Source organism: Ranitomeya variabilis, chromosome 5 (genome assembly GCF_051348905.1).
Source record: "Ranitomeya variabilis isolate aRanVar5 chromosome 5, aRanVar5.hap1, whole genome shotgun sequence".
NCBI classification, from domain to species: domain Eukaryota; kingdom Metazoa; phylum Chordata; class Amphibia; order Anura; family Dendrobatidae; genus Ranitomeya; species Ranitomeya variabilis.
This window is the reverse complement of record NC_135236.1, coordinates 424,867,397-424,893,245: the sequence shown is the minus strand read 5'-3', so window position 1 is coordinate 424,893,245 and position 25,849 is coordinate 424,867,397. Positions and strand designations below refer to the sequence as shown.

Below are 25,849 nucleotides of genomic sequence, written 5' to 3'. Positions count from 1 at the left end.
TATAATACAGTATGTTATATCTATACCACAAAACTGATTTACTCTGCTTTCATTGTAATCTGTTAATCCGTATTCTTTTTTCAAGTCTGTTTCTTGTTAAACATGACAATTTTTCAATAAAAATTACAATTATTAAAAAAAAAATTACAATGATGAACTTTCCTAGTTTCATGGTCTTAAATTTGTATTTATGTAAATGACAATATTCTTTCCTACAGAAATGTGTCCTCTACTGGCCAGAAAAGAGAGGAATATATGGAAATGTTGAGGTGCTTGTTAATAGTGTCGACGACCATGACTATTATACGATTCGGAGTCTCACATTAAAGGTAACACTTTTTCTGCTAAAAGGAATCGCAATTGGCTGTTACTTGAATGTAGCATCATTTTTAATGGTAATTTATTTTATTGTGGAGATTTCTTGAATTGCACTTAAAGCAGCCATTTTAGGGCCATTTATAATAGTGAGAACAGCTTAAAACATTAGACAAATTCTCCAGACAGTAGTGTGTTGAATAACTACAACGATGACGAAGATGAGTGTAGTATCACCAAAAAACAACTTTTAACTCAAGTCTCTATTTAATATACCGTAAATATTTTGTGTCAGCTAGAAGCCCCTCTATCAGGGATTTATGTGCCATTGCATAGCTTTCTTTATCTTCACTGGATAGCTTTAGGTATTCATTCAAAAACCTTTACAGTTTATAAACTATGCCTTAAGTAAGTATGTAGACTAGAGATCTCAATAAAAAGTTTAAGAGATTTTTTAATGAAAATATACATTTTATTGTACATATTTAACAGATAAAAAAACACAAAAGGCATTCATATGTAAGAAGCAGCTAAAAGATCGTCGGTAACATGAAGAGTTGGGGAGTATTATACCAGATAGAAAAAGAACTGTGTCTGAATTGGCACCGTAACACAGGGCAGTAATAAACAGTAGGTAGATCTAGTACATCATATTAACCAAGTCAATAGATCTGGTTAGAAGCTAGTATAGGAATTGTACCTGGAATGATTCTACATCTAAATAGTGGAGAGCCTGTGTGCAGAGTAAATATAGTCTGCATCTATGGTTCCTGATTGCCCTCAATCATGACCTAATGGGCAATATATGGTTGAACTGATCTGTCCGTGGTAAAAATATGAAATGGAGTTCACATATGAAGTTATTTACCTTGAGACATGATGACTACCGTGTGCTGGGGTGCCAGTGAGACAAGCAAGAGCCTCAATGAGCGTTTCACCGCCTTCAGCTTCGTCAGGAGGCGTGGTTAAAAAGATAGGGTCAGGGGTATATGTATAGGAGGATAAGGATCAATCAGCGAATCGGCGTGCAGCCTCACTTGATGCCCCACCCCATGGTGAAGCCGGTCGGCACGCGACAAGCACGATGGGAAGGAGGATGTGCGTCATCACTTCACATCTCCATGGCAACGCGTCCATGCCTGCGACGCCACAGGGAGTGCAGCGCACACGTCGGGCGCGTCTGCGCATCAGTCAGTGCTTCTATTCTAAACTGCAGCTGGCAGGTGAGTAATTAAAATAACAGGGGGACAAAGCATCTCTCAAGTTACCACGGCAGCGAATCAAGCTAACCGTCATATTAATATACGGTAGATTGGAAAGGTTTTTTAATGAATACCTAAAGCTATCCTGTGAAGATAAAGAAAGCTATGCAATGGCACATAAATCCCTGATAGATGTGCTTCTAGCTGACAACAAATATAAATAATAAAAAACCAAAAAGATAAAATTAAAGCAATAACACCTATGACAGCATATGATATACTGTAGGTCAATCTTCAGAAGTATAATCATAACAAAAAATCAAAAGATTAATCAAAAAATTACAGTGACTGAAAATCAAAATCTAGAATAAGCATGATTGTAATCAAATAAACCTTTAGTAGCACAATGAGTGCATGGCAGATAAATGCTATAATGCTACAATATAAATAGACATTGTGTAAGCGTCAGTACCAATTTATTTGTCCATAGAATACATATTATAATATTGCCACAATAAGAAAACATTGTAAAAATATTAATGTTGGTCCGTTTGTTCTTGAAATACACCTCCAGTGCACAAATAGACAAAAGTCAACATGCACATAGCAAATATTACAGTATATAGCTCTTAACATATAATAAGATAAAGATTATAAAAATAAAAAGAAGTATAATAATAATAATTTGTAACTCTATAGTCCAGAGTACATATCATGATCCGTCATAGCTCGGCACAACATGTGTTGAAATGTTGAGGTCCCAAACAGATTTCCTGAAATTTTTCATTACCTGTGGTTAGCATTGATGATTGATCCAGAGTTATGATGCGATGATGATTCATCATGGGAGTAATAGGGGTAGAACATATCTACAAAATTTGGAAAAAATTAATCACACAAAAAAACACCTAAAAAAATAACCTGTGACCCATATAAAATAGCACATACAGTATAAAGATTAGAGAAACTTGAAACTGATGGCTTCATTAAGGCCGCTAGGTGTTAGAGTGTCCAGTGTAACCATCCAAAGTGTTCATTTCTGTAAAAGTTTTTGTTTAAGATTACCGCCACGGATACCCATATAGACATGGTCTATACCCCAAACAATAAGTCCCTTTGGGTTACATTGATAGACCTCAAGGAAATGTTTCGGGATGGTTTTGAGAAGGTGTGGTTCCAAACAGTCTGCCACCTTTTTTATGTCCCTGATATGCTCTTGTATATCATAATGCATGATTCTACCTGCTTTGGGGTTGGAAATGGGCCCCCTTACTTGATGAGCTGCGTGTGCAGCAGCGCAGGATGCACCAATATTATATCCACCACTGCCACTAGCACCATCTATTCCACTGGCACTCCCCATCCTGGCATTAGTACTACCAAATGGAGGTTACAATTTTCCACCTTTGCCACCGACAAGGATACTAGTGGGGAGGTGGCAGAGGATGATATGGAATATATGTCACATCATTCATTATTACCCCTTTTTTTCAAAACTTCTAAAGGGTCTGTTGCTATTTTTTTCAGCAAGGAAGCCAGTCACACATTGTGAAACATTACTGGTACACTTCATGGCCTGACCATAAGACTCCAGACAGTGCTCAGCCTCTCCTTCAACTCATGCTGGATGTGGAAGACGACAGTAAATCTTTTAATGACAGAGGTCCGGTGGTCGTACACTGCAGGTATTGATCTATATCAATTAATTAATTATGTCAGTGTCTCTATAATACCCATTCTACATGAGCCTTTAGGTACTGCCTCCCCACCCTCACAAGCTGTGTGCCTCTTTTCATTCATATACAGGTGCTTCTCACAAAATTAGAATATCATCAAAAAGTTAATTTATTTCAGTTCTTCAATACAAAAATGAAACTCATATATTATGTAGAGTCATTACAAATAGTGTAATTTAGTTCAAGTTTTTCTATTTCTATTAATGTTAATGATTACATCCAATGAAAACTCAAAAGTCATTATTTCGGTAAATTAAAATAATTAACAAAAACACCTACAAAGGCTTCCTAAGCATTTAAAAAGGTCCCTTAGTCTGTTTCAGTACGCTCCACAATCATGGGGAAGACTGCTGACTTGACAGATGTCCAGAAAGCAGTAATTGACACACTCCACAAGGAGGGTAAGCCACAAAAGGTCATTGCTAAAGGAGCTGGCTGTTCACAGAGTGCTATATCCAAGCATATTAATGGAAAGGAGTGGAAGGAAAAAGTGTGGTAGAGAAAGGTGCACAAGCGACCTGGATAACCTTGAAAGGATTGTTAAGAAAAGGCCATTCAAAAATTTGGGGGAGATTCACAAGGAGTGGACAACTGCTGGAGTAATTTCTTCAAGAGCCACCACATACAGACATATCCAGGACATGGACTACAAGTGTCGCATTCCTTGTGTCAACCACTCATGACCAATAGACAATGCAAGAAATGTCTTACCTGGGCCAAGAAGAAAAAGAACTGGACTGTTGCTCAGTGGTCCAAGGTGTTGTTTTCAGATGAAAAATAAATTTAGCATTTCATTTGGAAATCAAGGTCCCAGAGTCTAGAGGAAGAGGGGAGAGGCACACAATCCAAGCTGCTTGAGGTCTAAGTGTAAAGTTTCCATAATCAGTGATGGTTTGGGGAGCCATGTCATCTGCTGGTGTAGATCCACTGTGTTTTATCAAGTCCAAAGTCAGCACAGCCGTATACCAGGAAATTTTAGGGCACTTCATGCTTCCCTCTGCTGACAAGCTTTTTGGAGATGGAAATGTAATTCTTCAGCAGGTCTTGGCACCCGTCCACACTGCCAAAAGTACCAATACCGGGTTTAAAAACAACAGTGTCACTGTGCTTGATTGGCCAGCAAACTCGACTGACCTTAACCCTGTAGAGAATCTATGGGATATTGTCAAGAGGAAGATGAGAGACACCAGACCCAACAATGCAGATGAGCTGAAGGCTGCTATCAAAGCAACCTGGGCTTCCATAACACCTCAGCAGTGCCAGAGGCTGATTTCCTCCATGTCACGCTGAATTGATGCAGTAATTAATGCAAAAGGAGCCCCGACCAAGTATTGAGTGCATTTACTGAACATACATTTCAGTAGGCCAACATTTCAGATTTTAAAGTCATTTTTCAAGCTGGTGTTATAAAGTATTCTAATTTACTGAGATAATGACATTTGGGTTTTCATTAGCTGTAAGCCATAATCATCAACATTAACAGAAATAAACACTTGAAATAGGTCACTCTGTTTGTAATGACTCTATATAATATATGACTTTCACTTTTTTGTATTTAAGAACTGAAATAAATGAACTTTTGATGATATTCTAATTTTGTGAGAAGCATCTGTGTATGCATATCAGGAAACGGCAAATGAGGCTATGACGACAGTGGTAGCATGAACTACAGGCCTCTTCTCAGTCCTGGTAGGAAAATTGTGAATGCAGCCCTGGATTTTAATATAAGCTATATATCTCAGGACTAAATGTAATGTATTGTGGTAGTTCAACTCATGTGGCGGTATACGGAGGTAGAAACATGGGAACACTGTCTCTTTAAATCCTCTTTGGTTTATTTTAAGGCAGCATAAACCAATGTGGTGCCCCTGAGGGTCCAGTCACCACAGAGTACTGCACCTCACCCAGAGGTGTGTTATTCCGCTCTCGGGTAAGGAGGGGGCACTGCACAGAACCCTACACCTGCATCCAACATTAGACAATTAAGTCATACCCTGGGCATACCCTAAGGGAGGAAGGCCTCATCCCAGGCTGGATAGTAAAGGTTGATGGAGGAGTGGGTGGGGTAGGGGAGGAGCTAATTAGGAGGGAAAGCTAGGGAGATTGAGAGAGCAGGGGAGCAGAGCAGATGTGAGGATCTGTAGCTCCTGACAGACAGAAGAGAGAAGTGAGAGAGAGAAGCAGAAGGAAACTCCCAGAAGGACAGAAGGGGTCCTAAGGGCACGGATAGTGAGAGATCCATCTGTGGGGCCCGTATCCACCGGCGTGGTCGGTGGAGGGACCAGATCGCAGTTAGGGGACCGGCCCCATTCTAGTGGAGAAACTAAGGACTCAGCTAGCTAGCTAGCCAGAGGCTGTGGTATCTGTATGTGCCACAGCCACATCTGCACACATTCGCTGAAAAAGCAGCCATATAGGATCCAGAGGGATTCAGTGCAAACGGCCCGACAAGACCCACTGCTGCAGGCTTGGGACACTGTGTGGCAGGCGCAGGGCAGGAGAGGCGAAGCCAGCACAGAGAGACAGCCAGAAAAAGGAACATAGAAAGAGGGTTCTGGAAAGTACACCCAAATTGCTTGAGAGCTGGCTGGACCACAAACCTGGAGGACACAGCACCCTGACTGGGGCAACTAAGAACTGTGTGTAAAGCATTGGAAACTGCACCCTGCTTTGTCCTCACTTATTTACTGCGCCATCCACCCTGCACCACAGCCACCACAACTGCCTTCACCAACATATTACAATCTAAGTGCCCTGGACTAAAGCTCTGCCTCTGGAGAGCTGTACCAACTCTGCTGCATCATCATCAGCCCCAGCAGTCTCTTCAAGCAGCGTCGGCTAACAGCTTACATTTGCCGAGTACCACAGGTGGCGTCACGAACAATAACTTTCATAAAGTTTATTCCCCATTCACATTTTATTGGACGCCCAGGGCTGCTACCGTGACACGTCCTGTCATGGTTCCCAATGGCAAGGGAACGTCAGAGAACTTAAATAACAGACTAGCTCTTGGGTGATGGAATCTCGAGCTGACCGTGAGCTAAACCTACCACACAACTAACAGTGGCCGGGTGACGTACCTACGTTTTATCCCTAGACGCCCAGCGCCAGCCGGAGAACTAACTAACCCTAATAGAGGAAAAAACAGACCTGGCTTACCTCTAGGGAAATTCCCCCAAAAAGGAGACAGAAGCCCCCCACATATATTGACGGTGAGTTCAGAGGAAAAGACATACGCAGTATGAAGGTAGGTTCAGCAAAGCGAGGTCCGCTTACTAGATAGTAAGAAGATACAATAGGGAACTTCACGGTCAGCTGAAAACCCTATTAAAATACCATCCAGAAATTACTTTAAGACTCATGTGTCAACTCATGACACCGGAGTGGTAATTTCGGCCCACAAGAGCTTCCAGCTACAGAAACATAACATAACTGTGAACTGGAACAAAAATGCAAACAAACTTAGGACTAAGAGTCCAACTTAGCTGATAGTAGTCTAGAAGCAGGAACATGCAACAGAAAGGCTCTGGTTACATTGATGGTCGGCACTAGAATAACTGAGCAGCAAAGCTAAATAGGATACTCCCATATCCTGATGGAAACAGGTGAACAGAGAAAGTGAAGCACACAAGTCCAGTACCACCAGTGACCACCGGGGGAGCCCAAAAACCAAATTCACAACAGTACCCCCCCCACAAGGAGGGGACACCGAACCCTCACAAGAACCACCAGGGCGATCAGGATGAGCCCTATGAAAGGCACGGACCAAATCAGAGGCATGAACATCAGAGGCTGTCACCCAAGAATTATCCTCCTGACCGTAGCCCTTCCACTTGACCAGATACTGAAGTTTCCGTCTGGAAACACGGGAGTCCAAGATCTTCTCCACAACGTACTCCAATTCACCCTCAACCAACACCGGAGCGGGAGGCTCAACGGAAGGCACAACCGGTACCTCATACCTGCGCAATAATGACCGATGGAAGACATTATGGATAGAAAAAGATGCCGGGAGGTCCAATCGAAAGGACACAGGGTTAAGAATCTCCAAAATCTTATACGGGCCGATGAACCGAGGCTTAAACTTAGGAGAAGAAACCCTCATAGGGACAAAACGAGAAGACAACCACACCAAGTCCCCAACACGAAGACGAGGACCAACACGACGATGGCGGTTAGCAAAATGCCGAGTCTTCTCCTGGGACAACTCCAAATTGTCCACCACCTGTCTCCAAATCCGATGCAACCTATCCACCACAGTATCCACTCCAGGACAATCCGAAGACTCCACCTGACCAGAAGAAAAGCGAGGATGAAACCCCGAATTGCAAAAGAAAGGAGAAACCAAAGTGGCAGAACTAGCCCGATTATTGAGGGCAAACTCCGCCAACGGCAAAAAGGCAACCCAGTCATCCTGATCCGCAGACACAAAACACCTCAAATAAGTCTCCAAGGTCTGATTAGTTCGCTCAGTCTGGCCATTAGTCTGAGGATGGAACGCAGACGAAAAAGACAAATCAATGCCCATCCTAGCACAGAACGCCCGCCAAAATCTAGACACGAACTGGGTCCCCCTGTCAGAAACGATATTCTCCGGAATACCATGCAAGCGAACCACATTTTGAAAAAACAGAGGAACCAACTCGGAAGAGGACGGCAACTTAGGCAAGGGCACCAAATGAACCATCTTTGAAAAACGGTCACACACCACCCAGATGACAGACATTTTCTGAGAAACAGGGAGATCAGAAATAAAATCCATAGAGATGTGAGTCCAAGGCCTCTTTGGAATAGGCAAAGATAACAACAATCCGCTAGCCCGAGAACAACAAGGTTTGGCCCGAGCACAAACATCACAAGACTGCACAAAAACTCGTACATCTCGAGACAGAGAAGGCCACCAGAAGGACCTAGCCACCAAATCCCTGGTACCAAAGATCCCGGGATGACCTGCCAACGCAGAAGAATGAACCTCCGAGATGACTCTACTGGTCCAATCATCAGGAACAAACAGTCTACCAGGTGGGCAACGATCAGGTCTATCCGCCTGAAACTCCTGCAAAGCCCGTCGCAGGTCTGGGGAAACAGCAGATAATATCACCCCATCCTTAAGGATACCTGTAGGTTCAGAATCACCAGGGAAATCAGGCTCAAAACTCCTAGAAAGGGCATCCGCCTTCACATTTTTAGAACCTGGTAAGTATGAGACCACAAAATTAAACCGAGAGAAAAACAACGACCAGCGCGCCTGTCTAGGATTCAGGCGCCTGGCAGACTCAAGATAAATCAAATTCTTGTGATCGGTCAATACCACCACCTGATGTCTAGCCCCCTCAAGCCAATGACGCCACTCCTCAAAAGCCCACTTCATAGCCAAAAGCTCCCGATTACCAATATCATAATTTCGCTCGGCGGGCGAAAATTTTCGAGAAAAGAACGCACAAGGTCTCATCACGGAGCAATCGGAACTTTTCTGCGACAAGACCGCCCCAGCTCCAATCTCGGAAGCATCAACCTCAACCTGAAAAGGAAGAGTAACATCAGGCTGACGCAACACAGGGGCGGAAGAAAAGCGGCGCTTAAGCTCCCGAAAGGCCTCCACAGCAGCAGGGGACCAATCAGCAACATCAGCACCCTTTTTGGTCAAATCAGTCAAAGGTTTAGCAACATCAGAAAAACCAGTTATAAATCGACGATAAAAATTAGCAAAGCCCAAAAATTTCTGAAGGCTCTTAAGCGAAGAAGGTTGCGTCCAATCACAAATAGCCCGAACCTTGACAGGATCCATCTCAATGGAAGAGGGGGAAAAAATGTACCCCAAAAAAGAAATCTTTTGAACCCCAAAAATACACTTAGAACCCTTCACACACAAGGAATTAGCCCGCAAAACCTGAAAAACCCTCCTGACCTGTTGGACATGAGAATCCCAGTCATCCGAAAAAATCAAAATATCATCCAGATACACGATCATGAATTTATCCAAATATTCCCGGAAAATGTCATGCATAAAGGACTGAAAGACTGAAGGGGCATTTGAAAGACCAAAAGGCATTACTAAATACTCAAAATGGCCCTCGGGCGTATTAAATGCGGTTTTCCACTCATCCCCCTGCTTAATTCGCACCAAATTATACGCCCCACGGAGATCAATCTTAGAGAACCACTTAGCCCCTTTTATTCGAGCAAACAAATCAGTCAGCAGTGGCAGAGGATACTGATATCTGACTGTAATTTTATTCAAGAGTCGATAATCAATACACGGCCTCAAAGAGCCATCTTTTTTAGATACAAAGAAAAAACCGGCTCCTAAGGGAGATGAAGAAGGACGAATATGTCCCTTTTCCAGGGACTCCTTAATATATTCTCGCATAGCAGCATGTTCAGGTACAGATAGATTAAATAAACGACCCTTTGGAAATTTACTGCCCGGAATCAGATCTATGGTACAATCGCAATCTCTGTGAGGAGGTAGTGAACCAAGCTTAGGCTCCTCAAAAACATCACGATAATCAGATAAAAATTCCGGAATCTCAGAGGGAATAGATGACGAAATGGAAACCAAAGGTACGTCCCCATGAGCCCCCTGACATCCCCAGCTTATCACAGACATTGCTTTCCAGTCAAGAACTGGGTTATGAGATTGTAACCATGGCAATCCGAGCACCAAAACATCATGTAGATTGTACAACACAAGGAAGCGAATCGTCTCCTGATGGTCTGGATTCATACGCATAGTCACTTGTGTCCAGTATTGTGGTTTATTACTAGCCAATGGTGTAGAGTCAATACCCTTCAGAGGTATAGGAACTTCCAGAGGCTCTAGATCAAACCCACAGCGCCTGGCAAAGGACCAATCCATAAGACTCAAAGCGGCGCCAGAGTCGACATAGGCATCCGCGGTAATTGACGATAATGAACAAATCAAGGTCACAGACAGAATAAACTTAGACTGTAAAGTGCCAATTGAAATAGACTTATCAACCTTTTTTGTACGTTTAGAGCATGCTGATATAACATGAGTTGAATCACCACAATAGAAGCACAACCCATTTTTTCGCCTAAAATTCTGCCGTTCGCTTCTGGACAGAATTCTATCACATTGCATATTTTCTGGAGCCTTCTCAGAAGACACCGCCAAATGGTGCACAGGTTTGCGCTCCCGCAAACGCCGATCAATCTGAATAGCCATTGTCATGGACTCATTCAGACCTGTAGGTGCAGGGAACCCCGCCATAACATCTTTAATGGCATCAGAGAGACCCTCTCTGAAATTCGCCGCCAGGGCGCACTCATTCCACTGAGTAAGCACAGACCATTTACGAAATTTTTGGCAGTATATTTCAGCTTCATCTTGCCCTTGAGATAGGGCCATCAAGGTCTTTTCAGCCTGAATCTCTAAATTAGGTTCCTCATAAAGCAACCCCAAAGCCAGAAAAAACGCATCCACATTGAGCAACGCAGGATTCCCGGGTACCAACGCAAATGCCCAATCCTGAGGGTCACCCCGCAGCAAGGAAATTACTATCCTAACCTGCTGTGCGGGATCTCCAGCGGAGCGAGATCTCAGGGAAAGAAACAATTTACAATTATATTTGAAATTCAGGAAACGAGATCTATCCCCGGAGAAAAATTCTGGTATAGGAATTCTAGGTTCAGATATAGGAGCATGAATAACAAAATCCTGTAAATTTTGAACCTTCGTAGCAAGATTATTCAAACCTGTAGCCAAACTCTGAGGATCCATTTTAATCAGGTGAGATCAGAGCCATTCAAGGATTAGAAGGAGAGAGAGAGGCAAAGGCTGCAATTAGAGCAGAAATGCAACTGAGTCAACTATAGAGCAAGCTCAGAAGAAAAAAAAAAAAAATCTGCAGACTTCTTTTTCTCTCCTTTCTTCTGCCAACGGTTTTAACCCTTGGCCGGCCATACTGTCATGGTTCCCAATGGCAAGGGAACGTCAGAGAACTTAAATAACAGACTAGCTCTTGGGTGATGGAATCTCGAGCTGACCGTGAGCTAAACCTACCACACAACTAACAGTGGCCGGGTGACGTACCTACGTTTTATCCCTAGACGCCCAGCGCCAGCCGGAGAACTAACTAACCCTAATAGAGGAAAAAACAGACCTGGCTTACCTCTAGGGAAATTCCCCCAAAAAGGAGACAGAAGCCCCCCACATATATTGACGGTGAGTTCAGAGGAAAAGACATACGCAGTATGAAGGTAGGTTCAGCAAAGCGAGGTCCGCTTACTAGATAGTAAGAAGATACAATAGGGAACTTCACGGCCAGCTGAAAACCCTATTAAAATACCATCCGGAAATTACTTTAAGACTCATGTGTCAACTCATGACACCGGAGTGGTAATTTCGGCCCACAAGAGCTTCCAGCTACAGAAACATAACATAACTGTGAACTGGAACAAAAATGCAAACAAACTTAGGACTAAGAGTCCAACTTAGCTGATAGTAGTCTAGAAGCAGGAACATGCAACAGAAAGGCTCTGGTTACATTGATGGCCGGCACTAGAATAACTGAGCAGCAAAGCTAAATAGGATACTCCCATATCCTGATGGAAACAGGTGAACAGAGAAAGTGAAGCACACAAGTCCAGTACCACCAGTGACCACCGGGGGAGCCCAAAAACCAAATTCACAACAACGTCCCCTTTAAGAACCGGCCCGGTACCGAGTACCCCACGGTCCTAGCGGGCGCTCCACCAACATGAAAGAAAACAAAATACAGCAACACAGTCCATATGTTGCTGGTGGCACCCCGCTCTAGAGCAACACAGGTTCAGTCTGTGCTCGACAAGCCACAATGCCACTAAAGAACTCTCTCTCCAGTCTTGCTGACCTCAGATGGCCTGTAGAGCCCATTTACTTAAACCCCAAACCATGTGACTCTTTGCATCATGTGACTCACCATATGATCATGACATCATACAGATTATGGCAGCTCTACAAGTGGAGATAAAGTGGGCCTCCTCCCACCCACTCTATGAAAGACCACATGAAACTAGCCCATTCCTCCCATCGCGTAGTGTGCTGGAGGAACATACTCTGGTTTCATATCACTGAAAACATTAAGCGCAGTGACACATATCTCCCCTCTACTACCTTACACCAGTGACTTTGTCACAGTATTTACATAGTTACCTAAAGTTACTCAATTATCACTAGAGGACTAGTTGTCTCATGTCACGTAGTCCTCCTCTGTATAACCCCACTACTGATTAGAAACTTGCTGCCATTGTACAGTGTACACAGAAAGAAGCCAATCAGTGGGGTGTGGGGGGGTTACAGAGAGCTCGGCATTCAGAGAACAGCTGGATCTGTAGCAGAGAAAACAGTGAATTTATCAAAATTGCAGCGAGTAGACCAGTAAGTGACACATCGGAGAAATCAGAATTTCTGTCCCTACATCATTCTGCTCTCAGATGGGGTAGAGAGAAACTGGTGACAGATTCCCTTTAGGAATGGATTTACGTTTCCTGGGGACTTGCAAAAGCCAATGAAAAACAGAAGACATTTCCTTACCTGAGATTTCCATCCATGTTTTTTCCAGTTTTAACTGATTTAAGGCTAAGTCACGTTTGGGCAGATTACCTCTTCTTCAGTTATTTCTAAAGGGTGCTCTAAATGGATGCAATACAGAGGAAACACAGAGGACACATGAAAGAAAAATAGGAAATTTTTTATTGACATAAAAACTGAAAAGGAGGCGTCAATGTAGCCTATGGCTATGCTCAGATGAGCACATGAAAATTATGGATGATGTTTCATCCAAGAAAATTATGGATGATTTTTCATCTGTGTTGTCATTCATCTGTCAGTGTGTCATCCATATGCCATTCTTATGTCAGTTTTTACATCTGGATGGGATCTGTGTTTTACAACAATTTAAAATATAATAGGCAAAATACAGTTTTCTATGTCAATAATTGCACTCAATCCATAAAAAAAAATTGTTATACGTTTTTTAAATGCATCCAATGACTTTAATTAATGAATTGGATCCAAAAAGCAGATCAGACTAGTGCATGCTGCATTTTTTTTTTTGCATGCATACCATCAGTTCTTGTGTAGAAATATTCATGTAAGTTACACCATTGACTTTGATTGGTCAGTGTTCTGTCTGTACTGTATACTATCTGCTTTGCATACAGACAGCACATGGACTTATAATACTCATCTGAGCAAGCCCTAAGTCACATGATTTTAAATGTATTGTTGTTTTATCATTGATATTAAATGATGATCAGTGAGAAAGCATTCATGCAGACAAGTATAATTCTGCAATACATACAGTACAATTCACTTTAAGCATTCGATTGTAGGATCATATAATGTGTTCTAAGTTGCTGTAGCAATTCCCTAAATGCTGTCAATCTGCTTGTATGAAAATCAATGCTTTATTGTGCAGAAGGAGCCCTGTATATGTAGAAAATGCAAAGTTAGGGAGCATAAAATGTATGTGCACTATTACATCTCACTTAAGTGTATAGTAGAACAAGATTAAGTTGATATAACTAAAGTAGATTGTATGCAAATGAGTATCCTCTTTTGTATATGGCCCAATCAGAGAGACTGTTCTGTCTTCATACACGTTGATACGGTGTGTGATCCGACATACGGTATAAACCACTTCTGTCTCCCAAATAAGCGGACTGTTCTCTGTAGTCTAACTTGTTTATTGGTAAACATGAGCGTGGTAAAACTAGAAGAATACAAATGATATGTATAAGTATTGGGCTAAACGATAACACAACTGCAACTAACAGGGAAACATACAGTATGGTGCAACCTCTACATAACTACATACAGCAGATTTCTGGTAACCACATTTCCTGTGTACTGGCTGCTATACAGTAATCACATTCTATAGAACAATATATTACCAGAACAAGGATCGCAATCTTACCGGATAAACTAACCAGGGTGGCAGGTAAATGAAGTAGTTCCAACACAGCTGAATAACACGAGTGAACAGGAAATACAAGAGAAAAGGCTGGGGAATTCCCCAATCCCATGATGCTTTGCTGAAACCCACAATGCAACACTCTATTATTCATGGAAAACACAGGTTATAAATTTATCCACCACTGGGTGGTGCTATAACACAACAAAACCAGAACTATAATAATAGTTAACCTTTTAATGCTTGAAACGAACCCCTGTCCTTCATTAGGAAGGGCAGAACACTCCCCGCTTGGCATCAACCGATGCCACCTACAGGTTCTTTTGGCGAAAACAGTAAGACGAGTTCCGCCACTGGTCTGAGGAATAGTTTGCTTTCCCCGGACTTGCCTACTTTGACCTCGACCTTACAGATCTTCCCATCTTTGCTTGGGAATACTTTAGTGATGAGGCCTAGTGGCCACTCATTACGGTGTGACTGGCTGTCTTTCATGAGAACGACATCACCGGTTTTGATGTTTGGTTTGTCGGTCTGCCACTTCTTCCTTGGTTGTAAGGTGGAGAGGTACTGCTTCCTCCATCTGTCCCAGAAGGTATTGGAGAGACTTTGGACTTGTCTCCACTGTCGTCTGTAGAGGTCCTTGTTGCTAAATTCTCCAGGTGGAGCGCTGAGAACGCTGGCTTTCTGAGTAAGTAACATGGCAGGAGTAAGAATGGTCGGATCCTCAGAGTCACTAGAAAGTGAAGTCAATGGTCTGGCATTAATGATGGCTGAAACTTCTGCTAGGAATGTGGTCAAACTTTCATGTGTGAGTCTTGCACTACCTGCTTGCAAGAAAATGGAGTCGAGGATTCTGCGTGCTATTCCTATCATCCTCTCCCAGGCACCTCCCATGTGAGAAGAGTGTGGTAGATTGAAAGTCCAGGTACATCCCTGCTCACTCAGGTATCTTTCCACACCGGTGGTGTCTAGGTTGGAAGGGATTTGAAGTTCTTTCACTGCTCCTACAAAGTTGGTACCTCTATCGGAGCGTATGTGCTTCACGGGACCTCTGATGGCGATGAAACGTCGGAGTGCATTTATAAACCCTGAAGTGTCCATGGACTCAATTACTTCAATGTGGACTGCTCTAATGGACATACAGGTGAACATAACAGCCCAGCGTTTGGCATTGGCCTGGACTCTTCTAGTGTTCCGTGCAACCACAGACCATGGCCCGAATATGTCCAGTCCGACGTTGGTAAATGGAGGTTCTGTACTAAGTCTGTCTGGTGGGAGATTGGCCATCTTCGGCTTTTGAGTCCCGCCACGGAGTTTGCGACAAATCACACAATTGTAAATGAGTTTACTCACGCATCGCTTTGCTCCGACTATCCATAGTCCAGCAGTTCGTAGATTTCCTTCAGTAAACAGTCGTCCCTGATGTTTCACCAAGACGTGGTGGTGTTGCACAAGCAGGGTCGTGACATTATGATGTCCAGGAATTATTATAGGGTGTTTCTCCCCAAATTCCACTTCAGCTTCTTGAAGACGACCTCCAATTCTTAACAGCCCATCCTGGTCAATGATTGGATCAAGCTTCTTCAAGACACTATCTCTAGAAACAGGTTGGCCTTTATCGAGGTTATCTATTTCTTTGGCGTAGCATTCACGTTGTATGGTACGGATTATAAAGTTCTTGGCATTTTCCATGCTTGGAACGGTAAAAGCAAGCTTGCAGTGGTGCCAACCTTTGCAAGGTTTCTGGATGGCGGGTGACGTTGACTTGTAGGATCGAGCCACATGAATTAAACAAACGAGGGCACGAACAAGTGAGTCCCAAGTTGAGAACCTGTTGAAGCGGTGGGATTTGAGGTGATTGTCTTTAGTCACAGTACGTAGAACGGATACCTGAGGGCGGATTTCCTCATCTGCCTCTGGATCCACCAATTCAAAGATGTTTGACTCGTCCACATATGGCGTCGAACGGTATAAGAATGTGGGGCCGGTGAACCAGGTTGTGTCCTTAAGTTGTCTTGCTTCAACGGATCTGGTTGCGTGGTCCGCCGGATTGTGGTGCGTGGACACATAGTGCCACTGTTTAGGTTCGGTGGATCTCCTGATCCTTAGCACCCGATTGCTGACATAGACATAGAAGCGACGAGTTTCATTGCAAATGTACCCCAGCACTACCTTGCTGTCAGTGTAGAACTCAACTTCCTTGATTTCCAGGTCCATTTCTGTCGAGATAAGCTCAGCTAACTCTACTGCCAGCACAGCTGCACAGAGTTCCAGTCTGGGTACTGTGTGTTCACGGAGTGGGGCCAATTTTGTCCGGCTCATAACAAGCCTTACGTGGCATTGTTCATTGATGTCAGTTGTTTTCGAATATGCCACTGCTGCAATTGCCTTGGTTGAAGCATCGCAGAAGATACAAAGCCTTTGCACCTTGATTTCTGATGAAGGCACAGAAGCATATGGTCGTGCCACGTAGAGACTTGACAGGGTTTCTAAAGAATTTTTCCATCTTTCCCACAATTCTTTTTTATCGCTGGGAAGCGGATCATCCCAATCGGATGTCTCTTGGGTGAAGTCTCTCAACATCATTTTACCTTGGATAGTTACAGGGGTTACAAATCCCAGAGGATCGTACAAGCTGTTCACAACGGACAGGACGCCTCTACGCGTGAAGGGTTTCTCTTCTTCGCTGATCTAAAAGGTGAATGCATCCTTTTTAAAATCCCAGAGTAGACCCAGGCTCCGCTGCATGGGAAGGGAGTCTGTGCTTAAATCCAAGTCTTTTAAATCGGTTGAGTAATCTTGAGAGGGAAAGGCTGCCATTAGTTTCTGGCTGTTGGAAGCAATTTTGTGCAACCTCAAATTGGATGAAGCGAGCATTTCTTGTGCCTTTTCAGGAGACTGACTGCCGACTCCTCTGAGGGTGTGGATTTCAGGCAGTCATCTACGTAGAAATCCTTTTCCACAAAAGATCTTACATCCGATCCATACTTTGCTTCACCCTCTCTGGCTGAATGTCTAAGGCCATAGATAGCGACAGCAGGGGAAGGGCTGTTCCCGAAGATGTGAACCTTCATACGATATTCCACGATGTCCTTGTATGGGTCATTATTGCGGTACCAGAAGAACCTCAAGTAGTTTCTGTGTTCTTCTTTAACAAGGAAGCAGTGAAACATCTGTTGTATGTCGGCCATAAATGCTACTGCGTCTTTGCGGAAACGAAGAAGTACTCCCAGAAGTCTGCTGTTGAGGTCTGGACAAGACAGGAAGACGTCGTTTAAAGAAACACCTTCGTATCTGGCACTTGAGTCAAATACCACTCTTATCTGACCTGGTTTCTTCGGATGATACACGCCGAAAATAGGTAAGTACCAACATTCCTCGGAATCTTGAAGTACAGGTGCAATTTCCGCGTGGCCACTCTGGAATATTCTCTCCATGAAGGTAAAGAAGTGTTGTTTTGTTTCTGGTGCCTTCTGCAGTTTGCGTGTAAGGGAGACAAATCGACTGTAGACAAGTTCTCTGTTGTTGGGTAAGCGTTGCCTCTGTGGTTTGAATGGTAAAGGTGCGACCCAACTCTTTGATTCATCTCTTACTATCTCTCGCTCCATGATGTCCAAGAACAGTCTGTCCTCTATGGACATTGCTACCTGGTTGTCTTCTCTTTTCCTGTGGAAAACTGTGCACCCTATATGATCTTGCTCACCGTCGCATGCATAGTCTTCACAGGAAGGATCAGCTAACGGACAAGGTGGAGGGGTGTGGTGTGGCAATTCTTTAACCAGGAAACTGCTCTCGCATGGCTGGAAGAGAGACGGGCGTCCATTCTCGAGGGTATTGGTGAGCATGCTGTTGACTGATGTCGGCCTGTGTGCTCCACCCAAACAGACATCTCCCACAATGACCCATCCTAGGTCAAGTCTCTGAGCATATGGGGCGTTTTGTGGGCCGTTGATCTGTCCTCTAGCCTTGTGGACCCGTAGTATGTCTCTTCCGAGAAGTAAGACAATAGGAGCTCCTTGGTCGAGCTCTGGTATCAGGTGAGCTATACATCTCAAGTGGGTGTGATGAGCTGCTACCTCTGGTGTAGGTATCTCAGACCTGTTGTCTGGAATCTGGTTGCACTCCAGTATTGATGGCAAGGATAAGCAGGTTTGACCGTCTATAGACTCTACTTTGAATCCAGTTGCTCTCCTCCCCGCCGTCTCGACAGTACCTGCACATGTCTTCAAGGAGTACGGAGAGCCGGGACCAGCAATGTTGAAGGTGTCGAAGAGAGAGGATTTAGCTAGAGACCTGTTGCTCTGATCATCCAAGATTGCATATACCTTGATCGCCTTATCCCGTTGGCTCGCTGGGAATACTCTGACAAGACAGATCTTTGAGCAGGATCTTCCTGCTACGAGTTCCTTGCAGATTTCTGTGCACCGAGAAGTGACCACTGGGGTGTCCACGTCGGGGTCCGTCTGTTTTTCGGCAGACTCTTCTACTCGTGACGATACCCCTGAGGGTGGTCCAGGATGTAAGGCCGTGTTGTGCTCCACACTACTACATTCTGTGCATTTCACACTGGTTTCACAGTTCTTGGCGAAGTGTGAGGTTGTCGCGCAGCATCTGAAGCATATCTTGTTTTCCTTTAGGAAATTCTTACGGTCTTCTAGAGACTTCTCCCTGAAGGCTCTACATTTTAGGAGAGGATGAGGTTTCTTGTGTAGGGGGCAGTGTTTGCTGAGATCCTGCGGTTTGTCCTCTTCTGGAGAAGACTTACTTGCCCTGTAAGGAAAACCTGTGGAGGTAACATTAGTTTTGTGGACTGCCACTGGTGTTTTACTGGGTTTTACACCAGAGGCAGCGGTACATGACATAGTGAAATCGAAACTAGGGTCATTTCTAACTTTAGCCTGCTGAGCAACAAAGTCTACAAACACCCTGAAAGGAGGAAATGGTACCTTATGAGCCTGTTTGTAACGGGACCCGTGACTGACCCACTTTTCTTGTAAGTTGTAAGGGAGCTTTTGGACAATCGGGTTGACACCTCTGGCAGTGTCCAGAAATGCCAACCCTGGTAGATCACCTTCTGCCTGAGCAGCATGTACCTCCATTAACAAGTCGCTCAGTTCCCTGAGCTTTTGATAACCCTTATTTGCTATCTTGGGGAAATCATCAATTCTTTTATACAAAGCATTTTCTATAGCTTCTATTGACCCATAACATTCTTCGAGTCTCTCCCACACCATACGAAGTCCTGTGTGTGGGTACTTTATGTTAATGTTCCTGATTCTTTTGGCGTGTTCAGCTGACTCGCTCCCAAGCCACTTAACCAGAAGATCTAACTCTTCACTACTGGAAAGATGCAAGTCTCTGATGGCATTCTGAAAAGAGGCTCGCCATGCTCTGTAGCTTTCAGCTCGATCAGTGAACTTTACAAGTCCCTTGGTCACCAGCTCCCGGCGGGTAAAGAACCTTGCAAAGTTCATAGTGGCTGAGTCTGTGCCGACGTGAGCTGGTGTGCTGTTGTTATGCGGTGTTTGTGGTGCATCCTCATACCTGGTAGGAGCTTCTGGCATAGGAAAGTCTGTATAAACCCGTTCAGTGGCGAAGGGTGTCCCTGTCAGTCTTGGTGGAGGCCGTACCTTCTGTTCCGTAGGACGGTAGTGGTGATCAATGTCGTTTCGCAGTATACTTTCCTGCTTCCAGTACGGTGTTTGGAGGAAGGATCTCTGGTAATCTGTATAGGCTGGTTGGTGTAACGGATCAGAGTTGTCTTCCACTTTGGAATGTTGGCGGACATATTCTGAGACGCGTTGAGCAGGGTCCTGATGATCAAGGTCTGGTCCGCGTATGTCGCTGCCTCGCTCGGATTCAGGAAACTCCACGGCTTCTAAAAACTCAGCTTTGGCTATTGCGGCTGCTGCTTCTTTTTCAGCGGAAAGCCTTTCTAAGGTCGCTTGCAGGCGGGCTCTTTCTGCTTCTTGTTCTGCTCGCAGGCGGGCTCTTTCTGCTTCTTGGCGGGCTCTTTCTGCTTCTTGGTCTGCTTGTCTTAACTTTAACTGCATCTCTTGTGCAGCGAAGGAGGATCTCACTTTCGCCGCCTCAGCTTCTGCTCGGGCGAGGGTGGCAGACCTTTTCGAGGAAGACTTGCTAGAGCGGCTTGTTTGGGACCTCGTCCTGAGTGAAGATGTTTGACTTGCAGACATTTTATGTCCGTTTGCAGGCTGTAGGACGTCTCGGAGCGGGTAGGGGTGACTTCAGCGTGGACTGAGACGTGTGGTGCTTGGTGGGCTGCACTCTCGGTACTTGTGACTGTATGGCGGCCGCTGTGGTATCTGCAGGCAGTGCGGTGTGGTACAAGTGGCTGCGTATGTGGTATTTGCTATCGCTGGCGTCTAGCCTCCCTTTACTGTAATCCCGGCGCCTAGCTCCCGTTTTACTGGCCTCCGCTGGTATTAAGTCTCCGTTTTACTGTTCTGTCTTCATACACGTTGATACGGTGTGTGATCCGACATACGGCATAAACCACTTCTGTCTCCCAAATAAGTGGACTGTTCTCTGTAGTCTAACTTGTTTATTGGTAAACATGAGCATGGTAAAACTAGAAGAATACAAATGATATGTATAAGTATTGGGCTAAACGATAACACAACTGCAACTAACAGGGAAACATACAGTATGGTGCAACCTCTACATAACTACATACAGCAGATTTCTGGTAACCACATTTCCTGTGTACTGGCTGCTATACAGTAATCACATTCTATAGAACAATATATTACCAGAACAAGGATCGCAATCTTACCGGATAAACTAACCAGGGTGGCAGGTAAATGAAGTAGTTCCAACACAGCTGAATAACACGAGTGAACAGGAAATACAAGAGAAAAGGCTGGGGAATTCCCCAATCCCATGATGCTTTGCTGAAACCCACAATGCAACACTCTATTATTCATGGAAAACACAGGTTATAAATTTATCCACCACTGGGTGGTGCTATAACACAACAAAACCAGAACTATAATAATAGTTAACCTTTTAATGCTTGAAACGAACCCCTGTCCTTCATTAGGAAGGGCAGAACAGAGACAAAATACAGATGTATATGCTATAGATTTGTGTAATGAGGTTTAAAGACTGCTATGGGACCACAACACAAAAGAAAAAAAATTATGACATATTTCATTGCATGCTACTAGTGTTGAGCGATACCTTCCGATATTTGAAAGTATCGGTATCGGATTGGATCGGCCGATATCCAAAAAATATCGGATATCGCCGATACTGATACCAATACAAGTCAATGGGACACAAATATCGGAAGTGATCCTGGATGGTTCCCAGGGTCTGAAGGAGAGGAAACTCTCCTTAAGGCCTTGGGATCCATATTCATGTAAAAAATAAAGAATAAAAATAAAAGATATGGATATACTCACCCTCGGACGAGCCCTGGCTGTCACCGCTGCAAGCGTCTGCCTCCGTTCCTAAGAATGCAGAGTGAAGGACCTTCGATGACGTCGCGGCTTGTGATTGGTCGCGTGACCGCTCACGTGACCAATCACAAGCCGCGACGTCATCGCAGGTCCTACACTCACTGCATTCTTAGGAACGGAGGCTGCCGGTTGCACCACTGAGGTCCAGGGGCCGTCCGAGGGTGAGTATATCCATATTTTTTATTTTTATTCTTTATTTTTTACATGAATATGGATCCCAGGGCCTGAAGGAGAGTCTCCTCTCCTCCAGACCCTGGGAACCATACGCACCGCACACGCCTGGGAGCTTATAGGAACTTCCGATTTCCGATATCACAAAAATATCGGAACTCGGTATCGGAATTCCGATACAGCGAATATCGGCCGATACCCGATATTTGCAGTATCAGAATGCTCAACACTACATGCTACAGTCCAAAATAGTTTGCACTAGAATCATTGCCTCACAGAGAATCTTGTGGCAGCAAACTGAGTGCCTTTGGACCTGTGAAGTTGAATTACAGAGACTCCATGTCTACATCTATAGGCTTTATGCATGTGATTTATTAATGAGCATGGGACCCTTAGGGTATGTGCACACGTTGCGGATTTTGCTGCGGATCCGCAGCAGTTTTCCATGTGTTTACAGTACCATGTAAACCTATGGAAAACAAAATCCGCAGTGCCCATGCTGCAGAAAAAAACGTGCGAAAACGTAGCGCTGTTTATTCCGCAGCATGTCAATTCTTTGTGCGGATTCCGCAGGGGTTTACACCTGCTCCATAATAGGAATCCGCAGGTGTAAAACCGCAGGTGGAATCCGCACAAAAGCCGCATAAAATCCGCGGTAAATGCACAGGTAAAACGCAGTGCTTTTTACCTGCGGAATTCTAAAAACAGGTGCGGAAAAATCCGTAGAGGTTCCATCTACGTGTGCACATACCCATATAAACAAGAATGCTCCTGGAGATGTCTGCTGATCATTGAAATTAGTGTTCTGTCACCTTGGAATTCCACATGCAGCACCAAAAAGTCCAGAGATATTATATACAAAGTAGTACAAATTTTAATGATGCCAGTTATTGCTCCAAAATAACAGAATCACTGACACTGGTACTAGTGGTGAAATTTAGTGTTCCTGATTCCAAGAATCATTGACACAGGTTCTGCTCGTGGGAATTAGTGCTCCAGAATCACAGAATAACTGGCACAGGTTCTCCTAGTGGTGGGAATTGGTGCTCCAGAATCACAGAATCACTGGCACAGGTTCTAGTGGTGGGAATCAGTGCTACAGAATCACAGAATCACTGGCACAGGTTCTCCTAGTGGAAGTTATTGTTCCTGAATAACAGAAACTGGCACCGATTCCAATTGTGGGAATGAGAGCTTCGTATTACTGGCACTTATTTTGCTAGTGCAAATTATTGCTCCTAAATCACATAATTACTGGCCCATGTTCTAATTGTGGGAATTAGTTCTCCTGAATCACAGAATCACGTGCAAAGGTTCTAGGGAGTGGATGTTAGTGTTCCTCAATCACTGAATCACTGGTACTGGTTCTAAGGCTGATGTCACACTACCGTAGAATACGGGCGAGTGCTATGCGAGAAAAAATCACATAGCACTTGGCCCAGTGTTACTCTATGGGGCAGTCAAATCAGTGTTTATTTTCTGGGGTGTATTCAGTGTGCGTGTAAAATCGCAGTGGAGCGCCCGCTAGAGCCGTGGAGTACTCAGGCCGGGTCTGATGGTTCTTAAGGGGGTGGTCACAGCAGCAGTGACCTGGTCCATGGCCCTGGGCATCCAATAAAAGTCAATTAAAGGTGAATAAAGTTTATAGGGGATTTGTTCGTGACGCCGTGGTGTTCGTCAATAAGAAGATGGCCACCGCTGCAGTTCAGATCCATCTGGGCAGTTGGTGACGCAGCAGAGTTGGTACAGCTCTCCATGGGTAAATCGAAGCCCCAGGGCAGCTATAGGGTTAAAAGTGATTGTAATGGTTGTAGTGCAGGACAGGTGACACAGTAAATAAATCTGAGGATACAACAAGGTGCAGTCTTCACACTTTTCCTCACGGTCTTTCAAGTACAATCCCTAGCCGGGGTGCTGTGTCCTCCGGGTTAGTGGTCCAGCCAGCTCTCAAGTAATTTGGAGTACACTTTGCCAGAACCCCCTTTTTATGTTCCTTCTCTGGCCGTCTCACTGCGCTGGCTTCTGCCTCTCCTGCCCTGCACATCACACACAGTGTCCCAAGCCAGCAGCCTCGGATCCTGTCAGGCGACAGGCTGCCTTTTCAGCGAATGTGTGTAGATTTGGCTGTTGCAAATACAGTCACCACAGCCTTCGGTTTGCTAGTTGAGTCCTGCAGTCTCTCCACTAGTCTGGGGCCAGTCCCCTACTGCAGCCTGGTCCCTCCACCCAACTACAGTCGGTGTGGATTCGGGCGCCATGGGTGGATTCTTCACTTACCGTGCCCCTAGGACCCCTTCTTTCTCTTCTCACTTTTCTCTAGTCTTGGGATGAGTTCCTCACTGGTCCAGTTCCCTTCACCAACTCCACACTCTCCCCTAAGCTCCTCCCCTTCTCTCCTTTTTCCACCCACACCTTCTACCTAGTCCCTCCCTGGCTTGGAGAGGTCTAGTGTTGGGTGCTAGTGTGTGGGTACTGGGTAGTGTCCCCTCCTTACCCGAAAGCGGAGTACTACACCTCTGGCTGAGGTGTAGTACTTTTGTGGCGACTGGACCCTCAGGGGCATCACAGCAACATGCTGCAATTGTATGGGTGCGAGAAAAAAAATCACACAGCACTCGGACCATGTGAGTGCTGTCCTATTTTTACGCACCGGTGTCCTTTGAAAAACTGGCAATTCATGTGCCTCATACAGTAAAATCACAGAGTGACAGGTTAGAATAGAGTAGATAGGATAGATATATATACACATAGAATACATAGATATATAAATGTCAGTGATACACACACATGTGTATATATACAGTTAAGTTCATATATATATTTGGACAGAGACAACATTTTTCTAATTTTGGTTATAGACATTACCACAATGAATTTTAAATAAAACAATTCAGATGCAGTTGAAGTTCAGACTTTCAGCTTTCATTTGAGGGTTTCCACATTAAAATTGGATGAAGGGTTTAGGAGTTAAAATTCATTGTGGTAATGCCTATACCCAAAATTAGAAAAATGTTGTCTCTGTCCAAATATATATGGATGTAACTGTATGTTTTTATATTACAAAGATAGAAGAAAAGCCGGCAATTGATCTGCATGAGCTGACGGGATACAAGAGATGGATTACATACAGTATATATAAATAGAATAGATAGTTATACAGATGTCAGTGACAAAAACAATTAGTACAGTGTGTGTACAGCTTACTGTACATGTATTTAATTAATAAAAGATTATTTTTTGGAAAAAAATGGTGTGGCCTCCTGCGCAATTTTCGTAACCAGCAGAGGGAAAGCTGATGGCTGGGGGCCAATGTTTATAGCCTGGGAAGGGGGTGATACCCATGGAGCTTCCCAGGCTATTAATATCAGCTCACAGCTGTATAATTAGCCTTTACTAGCTATTTAAATGGGGGACCCCCCAAAAAAATGTAGGGTCCCCTTTAATTAATAACCAGAAAAGGCTATGCACACAGTTGCGGTCTGATATTAATAGTCTAGGAAGGTGCCATGAACACTGACCCCACAGGCTAATAACATCAGCTCTCAGACACCTCAGAAAAGACACATCTCTAAGATGCGCCTATTCTGGCACTTAGCCTTGCTCTTCCCACTTGCCCTGTAGTGGTGGCAAGTGGGGTGATAGTTGGGGGGGTTGATGTCACCTTTGTATTGTAATGTCAGGTGACATCAAGCCCCGAGGTTTGTAATGGAGAGGCATCAATAAGACACCCCATGGTCACATTGTAAGAAATCACAGACACCCAGAAAAAAGTCCTTTAATTGAAAGAAAGACACAAACTCCTTTAATAATCTTAATGAAACCATACTTACAACCTCGCCCATTCCCCTGATGCTCTCGTCATCTGCAAAAGAGGTAAAAAAAACAAAACAATATTCCTCAACTTTCCGCAGAGATGCTTTTAATCCATTTGTCCCACTATGGGTCTAGCTCTGCTACATCTGGATGGCAGGATGCATGGTTGCATGATGCAACAATGGAGCCTGTAATCCAGTAGACACTGATCA

General features: G+C 44.2%; 1 protein-coding gene across 3 annotated transcripts in view; it reads left to right on the top strand.

Annotated features, from left to right (window-relative positions):
- PTPRR (protein tyrosine phosphatase receptor type R) overlaps positions 1-25,849 on the top strand; it is a 393,781-nt gene that overhangs the window by 331,360 nt on the left and 36,572 nt on the right. For all 3 annotated transcript variants that reach the window (XM_077265278.1, XM_077265279.1, XM_077265280.1), the window contains 2 exons: positions 219-329; positions 3,045-3,202. In XM_077265278.1, coding sequence (XP_077121393.1) covers positions 219-329; positions 3,045-3,202 — 269 coding nt within the window. The remainder of the gene's footprint in view (positions 1-218; positions 330-3,044; positions 3,203-25,849) is intronic.